We start from the raw sequence: 11,256 nt of genomic DNA on the forward strand, positions 1-11,256 counted from the left end.
GACAGCCTGTGTCTTCAGAGCCAAAATCCAAGGGCATCGCCTAACGGAAGGGAGCAGCCGGCGGCCTGCGGTGCCGCCCGAACACCCCTACCGCGGGGTCGTGCAGCCAGAGCTCCTCGGCACACCTGCCCTCCCCCTGCTGAGGGTCGGAGAGCTCAGCGAGGCTCCGATGCGACAGGAACACGGGGCCACCTGGGGGCGGGGACCGAGCACCGCTAAGGGAACAGGAAGCTGCGTTTTAAAGAGGTATGGGTATCACTCTCCTCACGCCCCGTTCTCTTTCTCCTTCAAAGGATTCAGGACGTCATTGTTACACTCCATCAACCTCGCGAGCTTCCAGAGCCCAGAAAGACGGGGCTAAAAGTGGACTGAGACGGGCGCCTGAGACATCAGGTCCTGGCTAGCGCCCGTCCCCTCTGCAGCTTCCCTCCCCCGCCTCTACGAGACAGCCGGCCAAGGCCACGCCAGGGACGCCCTCTGGGCTGAGTCACCTCCAGGCTCCGCGACGCTTCTAGCAGCCCGTGCTGTAAGCCCGGCTGCCGTTTCCTACGGGGACAGCCCAGGCATCGGCCCGGATAAGCGAGGCAGCCAGCCAGGAACGCTCCTGCGACATCCAGACACCCGCTCTGGGACTCCGAGGTCGGGGGGCAGTTCTCCCCCGGAGACCTCACAGTCACGCTGAGGACGAGCCGCTCTCAAGCCCCCCAGGCAGAGGCGGCGGCGCCAGGAAGGGGCCGCGATGAGGCGCCACCACGAGGGAAGCCGAAGGCTGGGTGCCCGCCGGACCCTCCTCCACCATCGCCCCCGCTCGTCTGCTGCAGGCGCAACCCGGCACCCGGTCCAGCAGATTGGAAAGAGAAAGTACAATAAATACGAAGATGGGGTTTACACACTTCCAGCCTCCAACCCTTTCCCAAACACTGACTATTTTTGGCTCCGTGGACCAGACGGTCTCCGCGGCAACGACTCAGCTCCGCGTTCACAGCAGCGCTGCCACAGACGTGTGACCGGACGGGTGTGGCTGTGTTCCAGTAAGACCTCATCTACCCACTTGGCTAAGCCCCGCTCGATCGGGTCACCCAGGCCTCAGCCTCGCGCAGAGAAAGCCATGCCCCGATGACGCACCTCGGCAGCAAAGACCCCAGAGCTGCACGGAAGCCCCGCGCGAGCCCCCCAACTCGGGAAGCCGAGGGGGTACCCACGGCGCACAGCAGGGGCTCCTTCCTCCTCTCGGGGCCGGGTGCCACGGAGACCCGATCACGCCGGAGATGCTCAGCCCGTGCCTTGAGCGACACTGCTGTAGGCAGTCGGCTCGCGGCTGTTCACACACTTCATCTCTGCAAGCAGGGGGCCGCGCAGCCTCGCCACATACGCCTTCCAGAGTCTTCTACCAGCAGTCTTCTCCCTGAGAAGGCCAAAAGCAAGCAAGCCAACCCACCTCGAGTCGCGTACATTTTAGGAGCCGACCCAACATGAACTCGAGCCCCTGGGCGCCTCCCACACTGCCCCAAGTCAGCATTCCAGCACAGAGAGGGCTCCTTCCCGTCATCTTTTCTAAAAACACTTTTTTGAAGAGTTAGAGTATATTTTAGGCTTTTTGTTTTCATTAAAATTTTGTGTGCATATGTCTGTGTATTATGCGATTTGTCCTTTTCAGAAAGGAAAGACGGTCATTTCAAGAGCGTCCCCAGTGACCCAGGCCCGCCTGGAGAAGACGGGGGAGCTCATTGCGGGCTCCGGCACTGGGGGAGTGAGAGGAGACCACGTACAGACACGCGTACTGCTGACTTCTGCTGTGTCCCTGGGACCTGTCGCTGTGTGCCTACGGAAAGCTACAGCATCACCAGCAAGTGGCGAGATCAAGTGATATCACTGGAAAAGTAGATGAAACTTTCTACTGCGATGCTAATGACCTCAAGCCCCTCAGCCATGAGGCGAACACTAGCGTGTTTCAGTTTTTAACTCAGAAACGTTTGTTTCTACAAGAAACAGTCTACTGAATCCTGAGCTTGGTGCCGTCTTATGATGAACTCGTCGTGATGTTTTACAAATCTAGTAAGTCTAGTAAAAACATCTCCTGATGCTAAAGGAATCACAATTCATCCTGGAAACATTCTAAATGAGACACTGCTTTTTTCACACAGTTCTTTCACAAAACTGTAGCGTCTTCCTCGAACATACACTCAAACTCCACCTGAAGAAATTAGTAATAATGCAAATCAGAAAACTATCAGGTGCGTAGAAATTTATTTCTGCATCAAAATGCAAGGAGCAATCATGAACTGCTAGGTTAGCCATTCCAGTCATAGAAATTTGTAATTCTACTTAGTCCCCCAACTGGACGCAAGAGCCCATCTGAGGGAGAGTACTGGTCCCTCGGACGCCGCAAAACAGAAGAGTGAAAACGCCAGCAGAGTGAAATGCTCTCGTTTTCACATAACCTTGCCCACGGCCGAGAACCCAGTGAAGACAAAACCTTCCTCCCGCCGCCGCACGTGGGCCACCACAGAAGCAATCCCTCACCCATCCTGCTGCTCTCCCTCCGGCAAACCCAGGGCCAGCCACCTCCAGCAGCTGCCTTGGCAGGGACGCTCCGGCCGGCCAGCTACTGCCACGACACTGGCCTCCGACACCACCCAGGGACTCACTGAGCTACTTTCCTTCCGCCGAACGTGGCTCTGCGTGGTCACGCTCACACATGAGCCCGGAGGAAACAGAAGTACCTTGGTGCTGAGTCCCCACAGCAAACAGAGCTCAGACTACAAGAACATTCCAGTGCATGGGGGAACGGAACGCAAACACGCAGCTACTGACTTTTCTCTTAAATACAAGAAATGTAACAAACGTAAGCCTGCTTACAGTCCACCGGACCAGGCTTTAGAGCAGCTCCTTGGCCACGGCCCCGCTGACACCCCAGCTGGATGGGTCTGCAGCGAGGCCGTCACGGGCCTGGCAGGATGTTGAACGGCAGCGCTCGCCTCCACTAGATCCCAACCGCGCCCTCCCTTGGTCCTAACAACCGAGACGTTCTCAGATGTTGCCAGACGTTCCCTGGGGTCAAGATCGCCACAGGTGGGAACCGCTGCCCCACAGGATTCCTGCACAGTCTCTGCTGGAAAAATAAGGCCGAGCACCAGAACTTTCACATGGTTGTTAAAATGCTGCCAAGACCTGGATTTTGGTCGCATCACCAAAAACGTCTTCTGCGTCACCAACCTCGTGCCGGCTCCCCCGAAGGGAGGGACACCAGGACGTTCTGAGGTGCACCAGCCCTCCCTCGCGGAGCCCAGACCATCGGGGCCGGGCCTCTACCTCAGAGATGACTTCTATCACATTCCGCTCTTTAAATCACCCCTGAGGCCCGCCGGGTGCCCCGAGGGGACTCCCAGCGCCATGCTGTCGTGGGGCCCCCTGAAGGAGACCAGGTCCCGCCCCGCCAAAGACCCCGTGTGACTCCTCTTCTCCTCTGGTCTCAGGAGCCACTGTGTGAAACGGGCGATAGGGAGACGACATCAGACCGCCCAGCCCCTTCCTGTTCTGGCGCACCCCAGGCCACATTCCTGTGGCCGCCAGAGCCTTCAGGCCTGGATGTGGCCCACCGGCCGTGAGCTCGGCCTCGCAGGGAAGCCAGCTTTCCTGAGAGGTCAGAGCCAGGGCCTCGTCCTCACAGACATAGAGAGCAGCCCCCCAACCCTCCACTGGCATCAAGAAGCTGTGCGAGATGAAAACACACATCACTAACAACTCCCTTTACGCTGCCGGATGCTGAATGCAGTTAGGAAGCAATATGTGCGGATGGAAAACACGAGTGTTTCTGTGGGAGACCGGCTACTTGTTTTCATAGAATAAAGTGCTGTGATGTACAAAAGCCTCCCTGCCTGCTCATAATTGTATCTTTATCACTAGAAGGAAATATATAATGACTCGAACCAGAGGGAGGAACCCCATTCCCCACAATCATGGAATCATCACCCACATATGTAACAGAGAAAAAAACAAAACCGGATGTTGAGATACTCAGTCCCCCTGAGTTTAACAGCTCAGAGTAACTCTCATTCAGGATGGAACAGGGGCCTCCCCACAGAGATCCGACGACAGATCAAACTAATGCAGCTCCTTCTTAGTCTGACCTGCTTCTCAGGTGATTTATAACAATGTTTTCACTAGAAGACCAGTTTTAGAAGGAAAAATAACCTGAGAAGATCCAAGTGAAGCTCTCAAGAGCTCTGAGAAAATTAAAACATTCTTGGATATCTATGGGCTCTTCACTCCTGTCCTTCCATCACTCCTCCTCCTCTTCCTCTTTCTCCTCCTCCTCTTCCTCGTCCAGACTTAAGCTTTTATGGTCAGGCATGGGGCTCTCGGACTTCTCTTCCTCCTCCCGAGCAAAGAGCTTCTTAAAAACTTCAAACTCCTCAGCAGAAGAACAGGCTGTCCTGGCCAGAAACTCAGCTTCTGACACTCTGAGGATGTCCTTGAGTAAAGGATTGGGGACCTGGGTCTGGCCCTTCTTATCAGGGGTTTGGTACCGTCCTAGGCGCTCGAGGAACACATGTCTCTGCTTGATCTTGGTGATGGAATATTGCAGCAAGTCGGTCCTCACCACGTCCGCGTGCTTAACCCCCATCCTGAAATAGGCATACTGGAGACACAGACACAGTTAGGAGGCCCAGGCACAGTGACTTACAACCGGCCCTTCTACGGTCCATAATCGCCTCAAGCTGTCCAAACGCACTCACAAAGAGCCACCCAACTAACAGTGGCAGGACACTCCATGACGCCCGGCAATTGTGTGACGGCTGAGTTTTCAAAACATTTTCAAATTCATATTGAGAAAAATTTAGCAGAAAATAAAGGGACAAGGGAGATAAATTCAGTTCTGTTTTTCTCAGGGAAAAAACCGTGAGTATGGAAAGAACAGGCAAAAAATTCAGAAAACATCTAACAATTTGACCTAAGTTGTCATAATTGTTACCCAAAAGTTGGGACAACTGTCACAATTACATTTCTAAAATCAACATGCAGAATAGGTTCTAAAGAAAGGAAGATTTTCAGCTCTTTTTAAATTAGCTATTTCAAGCAGAGGCCCCGTTTGGCCCCCAGGAGTGAGACTGGGTGACCCCCCATCAATGGCAGAAAAACTGCAGAACAGGTCCTACATAAAGGGGTGAAAGACCAGAGGCCGATTCTCTCTGGCTCCTGCAAAGAGGATCTGAGCCCCTCACCTCATCCACTCACCCTCAGGGCGCCTGAGGCCTCCCTCGGTGGAGCGGCCCCTCCCTCAGCTGAAGCACAGGCTGTCCCTTCCCGAACCCCCGACCAGGCACCCTCACCTGGAACTTGTACTCCAGTTCACCGGGGTCCTCCTGAAGAACATACGGGCACCTGTGCAAAATCCTGGTCACCTGCTGTACCGTGAAAAGACATTTCTCCTTGAGAACTCCGACAATGCTGTCGATGTCCCTCTGGTGCATGGTGAAGATTTCAGGGCAGCAGAGAAGCACCGTCTTGAGTTTCCCTGCAGAACATAAAAAAGGGCAAGTGCATAATTTCAGAATAATCCAGAAAACCAAGGGCTCGCTACACCCAAGCCAGCATTTAAAACACGGACCAGGGTGCTCTCCTCCACGAGTGACAGCGTCCGCTGCCTGCCCAGGAGCACCAGAACGACACATCTCCTCACCGACTCTCTCTCACTTCTGAGACTCACCAACCTTCCCTCCCTGATAGAAAGAGGGGGCCTCTTGCTGGCCTCCCGGCTGAAAGCCGCTAACCTCACATTCTCGGCTTCCTCCTCTTGCCCCCTTCCTCTAAAGAACTTCATGGTGGGGGAGTGGGGGGTTAGTGCCCCTAGGTGGCTCATTTGGCTGAGTGTCTGACTCTTGATTTTGGCTCAGGTCATGATCCTATGAGATACAGCCCCACATCAAGCGTGGAGCCTGCTTCAGATTCTTTCCCTCTGCCCCTCCCCTGCTCATGCACAATCTCTCTCCAAAATTAAAAAAAAAAACAACTTCACAGGGGATTTACGGAAAGATGAGACAGTAAGATGAGACAGTAGTTTCCCCCACACTGGGGCTTTGGATTGATGTTTCCTTCCATAATAAAATAGAAGCACTGACAAGCAACGTTCCTAAGATCTGGGAGCCTAAACTCCATGAAAAGGACTTCCATGATAATAATTAATGTAATAATAAGAATACTCATGATGTGCAGCCATAAACACTGATGTCCTAGTTAGTGAAGTGACCATATATCATATCCAAATTAGGGCAATTCTGAGTGAAAGAGGTCCTATTAACAAATACATTAGGGTAACTGGTAACTGAGATTACCCTACGCAAACTGGGGCATATGGTCTTTTTTTTCTTTTCTTTGAGGGGGGAGGAGTGGGGAGGGGCAGATAGAGAGGAAGAACATCTTTTTTTTTTTAATATTTAAAGTTTATTTATTTTGAGAGAGAGAAAGAGAAAAAGGAGGGAGGGGCAGAGAGGGACAGAGAGAGAGAGAGAGAGAGAGAGAGAGAGAGAGAATCTCAAGCAGGCTCCAAGCTGTCAGCACAGAGCCCGACGTGGAGTTCGAACTCACAAACCACGAGATCATGACCTGAGCTAAAGGTGGACACTTAAACCGACTGAACCACCCAGGCACCTCTGAGCTTTGTAATTTATAATCATAACATACAAAGTCTTAAATTTAGCCTTTTAGATTATACCACAACAGGTAATCCAGTAAGAGAAAAAGAGAAGACTACCTTCTTCCTTATCTTCTAGAGGAAGTCCGTAGAGATCCTCTGAAATAGTAGATCCCTAAACCTTCTGTCGCCCTCAACAATATATTACCAGTAACAGTCAAAAATGACAAAAAAGAACAGTGGCCCTCCGCTGGTCAAAGTAGGTAAAGATCCTTGGAGACGCTCATGGACCCCTAACCCCCTTCTCCTAAAGGCCCATAAAGAGATCCAAGGAAATTCAAGAATCCTTGGGGCACCTGGGTGGCTCAGTCAGTTAAGTGTCCAACCTCAGTTCAGGTCACGGTCTCGAGGTCTGTGACTTCGAGCCCCGTGTCAGGCTCTGTGCTGACAGTTGGGAGCCTAGAGCCTGCTTCAGATTCTGTGTCTTCCTCTTTCTCTGCACCTCCCCTGCTTGTGCTCTGTCTCTTTCTCACTCTCTCTAAAATAAATAAACAAAAAAAAAAAAAGAAAGAAAGGAATTCTAGAATCCTTGAGGTGTGAATCCTGTTGGGGACAGGGGAGGGGGTGGGGGACGTGGTGGAGGTAACAGTCACTCCTCAGTTTCTTAGGAGTTTGGGAAGATCTCGTCTTCCACAGCAAATCAAGACACCTTGTTGGAATGCCCGTCTTTACCAGGGACTCTGTAAGCCTTTGGCTCTAAGTCATGCAGACACAAAGCACTAAGACCACTTCAGGTTCAACATCAAAAATGCTGTATACACACATGTGTCAGTATCACATACTGACATCTATCTGCTGGGCATGAGCATGTAGTACGTGCTCTAGATGCCAAGGGCCCCACAGTGAGCACACCAGACAAGAGTCCTGGCCTGTCCCCCCTTCCCTCCGGCAGTGCCATCCACAGAGGTCACTCCTCTTTCTCACCTCCAAACCAAATCACGTGTTATTCTCAAGGACGTTCCCCAGAAGCCCCCCTAGTCCATCCCACCTGGGCTACTCGTCCCCCAACCCCGAGTCCTCGGCGTCGTCCACGAAATCAGCACTTCCTGTACCTTCTCCAAGCCCAAGCTTCCGCAGGTAACTGGAGCGTTTCCTCATCTGCATTATAGGCAGCTTCAGCAGCTCAGGGCTTTTCTTTAGGGCCACATACACAGGCTCTGGGTTCAAACCCAAGAGTATTAATTCTGAAATGATGTCCAGCAACTGTTGGGGGGGCACACTTGGCCACACACTGAGCAATTCATTAACGTGGATGTCACTGAAACCCATGTCCAGGAGGGCACTGATGACGTTCTCTCGCTCTAAGAACCCTCCAGCCACAGGAGTCCTCTGCTTCTCAAGGGGGTCCGGGGTGAGATCTGTCCTGCACTCTGGTTCCCGCACATACTTTTTGGGTTCCACGCAGGATACCTTCTGGAGGCCCCCTCCATTGGAGGCTGTGGTCAGTAGACACAACAACGATGCAGACGTCCTTTTCTGTTCTCCGAGAGGAGTCTGCCTAGCAACACGCGCCCAGGTGAGGGGGATCAGGCGGTGCCAGTCAAAGACCTACGAGACAGAGTACCAATGGGGAATAAATTCCTCACTACCCCAATGTAACAGACATCACAGGGCTCCTGAGCCAGGTTACCTAGTGCCTCGGTCCCACGTAAGCACAGCAGCCTTTGTAAGCAATCTGCAGAATTGTATCTGAACCTAAAAAAGCCTGCAGAGAAGGAAGTTCACATACAGAGAGCAGAGTACTGCAAGGGCACAGAGGTCAGAGAGCCAAGCAAGTGTCCGTCGGCTTTTGTCGGCTTTTGTCACTGTAACTGAGGGGGCAGGGAGGAACAGAACTAGAAAGGGTGTCTGTGCGTGGGGTACTTTTGCTCTACCCCTAAGGTTCAGTGCTGGGGGGGGGGGGGGCAAATGTAACTGAAAACAGACGAACAGGAAGATAAAAACCAAAGTTTATTCATAGGCATGGAGCTGCTCACAGAAGGGGTAGCTTTCTATACGGTAAAACTAGGGCCTAACTTAAGGAGGAGGCAGCGTCTATGGCAAGAACAAATGGGGGATAAGCAAGTTTGTAACAATGTTTGTTCACGCAGATGCAAGTGGTCTCTCTTTTTCTTCTTGGCCATAAAACTACCCAGGAGAGAAAAACATGAAGCCTGTTTTACCAGTGAGATAAGGGAATCTCCCAGAAACCCTTCTGCAGCTGCTGTATCCTAAATACAACAGTTGAAACCAACTTCCGTGCCACCCCTGGGGGTCTGCGTTGGCGTCCACACCTCAAAGATGTGGACCTCACACTAGTGTGCAGATTCATCGACCTAAGTGCACTCCGCAGAATCAGCCTGACGGCCAAGGTGCACACACACAACTCCCGCCCGCCTCGAACGGCTCGGCGGTGCGGGCCCACGCGAGGCAGACCCCGCAGTCGTCGCCCGCGCACTCAACACCCTCCCCACCCCGACCCGCAGCGCTCGCAGGCGTCCACCGGGGTCGCCGCCCGGCCGCCCGCCCTCCCCTCCGCCGGGTTCGGCCCCGGATCCCACCCCGCGCGACAGCGCGCCGCGGCCCACGCGGGGCACCGGCCCCCGAGTAAGGCTCCACCCGGCGGCGGCTCGTCTGCGACCGCGCGGATCCCCGGCACCGGGCGCCACCTCACCTGCCTGCCGAGCGCCGCCATAGCGCGGAGGCGGCAGCGACCCTGGCGCCGGAAACCGGCCCTCACAGGGCCGCGCTTCCGCCCTCGCGAGCCCTCCCTTCCGCCCTCCCCCTGGCAAGCGCGGGCGCGCGAGAGGCGCGTTCCGCCGCGAAGGTTCCCAGTCCCCCGGCCTGCCCTCCTCTAGCGGGGACGCCCGGTCGTGCGGACACGGAGCCCCGGTGTCTTTCAGGGCATCCTCCGCCCTCCCGAGCCCCGAACCTTCGTTTGTACGAGCTTCCTCTTTTTTTATCTAGCACTGGCTTCTGGACTGAGAAGGGCTTGGAGCACCTGCTCCGTGCCGGGCACTGGGCTGGGCGCCGCCACAGGTCATGTGACGAAGGACGTTGTCAAAGAGAAGGTTGTAATCTGTGTAGAACCAAAGCATTGGTTGTTTTTCTTGTTTGTTTGTTTTTTTACTCCAGTTTTCTTGCAAAACTACCCAAGTGTCGGCCTCTCAGGATAAAGTAATGCTTTTACACCCAAAGCCTAAGAAAATCCCCGTGTGCTGCCGCCACTCCCTGGAGGGAATCAGTCAACGAGCCCCAACAGGTAATCCGGCTGGAGAGATAAAGTCGTGGCCGAGATGCAGGCCTCGCTCTAGGAAGCCAACAGCATCTTCAGTCCTCTGAAAATGCCGCTCTCTGGAATCGCACCGGGAACACAGAGACAAAGATCTGCCAGCCTGTCTCAGCCTCAGCCTCTCTCTGCAAAGAACGCTCTCAAAACGTCAGACCTCCTACCGCCATCCAGAAGGATGAGTTTTATTTTTCCTCAGAAGTAACAGTCCTTGGAGAGCTAGGACTTTTCCCTCTTAGCCCATTGCACCCGGGTCTGAAAAGAACATTCTGTAACCTCTTACGTGTTATAAGTATCATGTCTACTACAAGCAAAAACGTGGGGCTTTTTTTTCACTCTGGAAAAGAGTTATCAAGAAACTCATTCAAACGCAGAAGAGTAAACATTACTTTTTATTACACACTTTAAAAAAAATACACACCTAAAAACCAGGCCTTTGTGGTCCTTGATGGAGGAGGGCGTGTCCCCCTCCCCCTGTCAGTCTCTGGTGACAGCAGGGACTCAGGCAGCAGTTTGTAAAGGAAGGGGATAGCAATATCCCATATCCCCACAGTTGAGAACGAACCACTGCTCTCTGGGTGTCCCAAGATACTGGAAGACAGTTGAGTGCTCCCTAATGAGCCCAGGGCTTCACCAGAGCTGTGTGACCCCTGAGCATCTTCCGGAGGACAAGGCAGAGGAACCGTCAACCTGCAGAAAGGGGTGACGTGCTGGAAGAAGGGTGGGGGGGGGGCCTCGGGGTTTTTTGTTTTCTTCTCACCATCTTAGCAAAGAGAAGAATGAAAGAGTTCCCTCTTACTCCCAACCACTCCCTCCCCTCCAACACAGATAAAAAAGAAAGGCTGCTTTTCACGTGCTCCGTGAGCATCTGGATTCCGCTCCGGAGGGGGATGGGTCGGAGCCATCGGAGTGTGTGAGAGACAGCCCGGCCTGTGAACCGGATGGGAAGTAAGACAGGCTGGACGCCCCGGCCGAGGTGGGGCCTGGGCTGGACGCAGGCTGTCTGGGGAGTGCTGCCAGGGCGTCTGGGTGGACAGCAGGGCCCAGGTGGGCTGCAGTGCTGGGGGGGGGGGGGGGGGGGGGAAAGAAGTGCTTGAGCATCAGTGCCCACCCGGCCTCCTTAGACTGAGCAAGCTGCAGGGCTCCCGGCTCACCCGGGGGAGGCACCCCCAAACTGACAGAGGCTGAGCCCCTCTCCAGCTGCAGCAAGTGGGCGTGCACAGACATAAAAATAAGGAAAGGAAACGCTTCCCACACTGGCGTTGTGGAAGAATTCAGACAGTCCAAGTCAGGA

At 53.9% G+C, this 11,256-nt stretch overlaps 2 protein-coding genes across 2 annotated transcripts in view; one reads left to right on the plus strand and one right to left on the minus strand.

The window, feature by feature from the left end:
• The window catches only part of SNED1 (sushi, nidogen and EGF like domains 1), an 87,027-nt gene extending 85,021 nt beyond the window's left edge, over positions 1-2,006 (plus strand). Inside the window, exon 31 of the mRNA XM_030327595.1 lies at positions 1,658-2,006. The gene's annotated coding sequence lies outside the window, so the exon portion shown is untranslated. The remainder of the gene's footprint in view (positions 1-1,657) is intronic.
• Positions 2,007-2,230: 224 nt separating this feature from the next.
• MTERF4 (mitochondrial transcription termination factor 4) lies at positions 2,231-9,537 on the minus strand. The gene is made up of 4 exons (XM_030327618.1): positions 9,348-9,537; positions 7,747-8,242; positions 5,334-5,518; positions 2,231-4,642 (listed from the first exon to the last, which is right to left on the minus strand). Exons 1-4 carry the CDS (start codon positions 9,366-9,368, stop codon positions 4,283-4,285), a joined length of 1,062 nt encoding a protein of 353 aa, XP_030183478.1. The 5' UTR covers positions 9,369-9,537; the 3' UTR covers positions 2,231-4,282.
• Between the last annotated feature and the right edge of the window lie 1,719 nt (positions 9,538-11,256).

Source organism: Lynx canadensis, chromosome C1 (genome assembly GCF_007474595.2).
Source record: "Lynx canadensis isolate LIC74 chromosome C1, mLynCan4.pri.v2, whole genome shotgun sequence".
Taxonomy (NCBI): Eukaryota; Metazoa; Chordata; class Mammalia; order Carnivora; family Felidae; genus Lynx; species Lynx canadensis.

What these genes read in the sequence shown, in the direction of transcription:
- MTERF4 (XM_030327618.1), bottom strand. Translation starts at nt 9,368, where the DNA reads ATGGCGGCGCTCGGCAGGCAG. An exon ending in GAAGCTTGGGCTTGGAGAAG is followed by an intron (nt 5,519 to 7,746) that starts GTACAGGAAGTG and finishes TATGTTCTGCAG; the next exon opens with GGAAACTCAAGACGGTGCTT. An exon ending in AACTGGAGTACAAGTTCCAG is followed by an intron (nt 4,643 to 5,333) that starts GTGAGGGTGCCT and finishes CTGTGTCTCCAG; the next exon opens with TATGCCTATTTCAGGATGGG.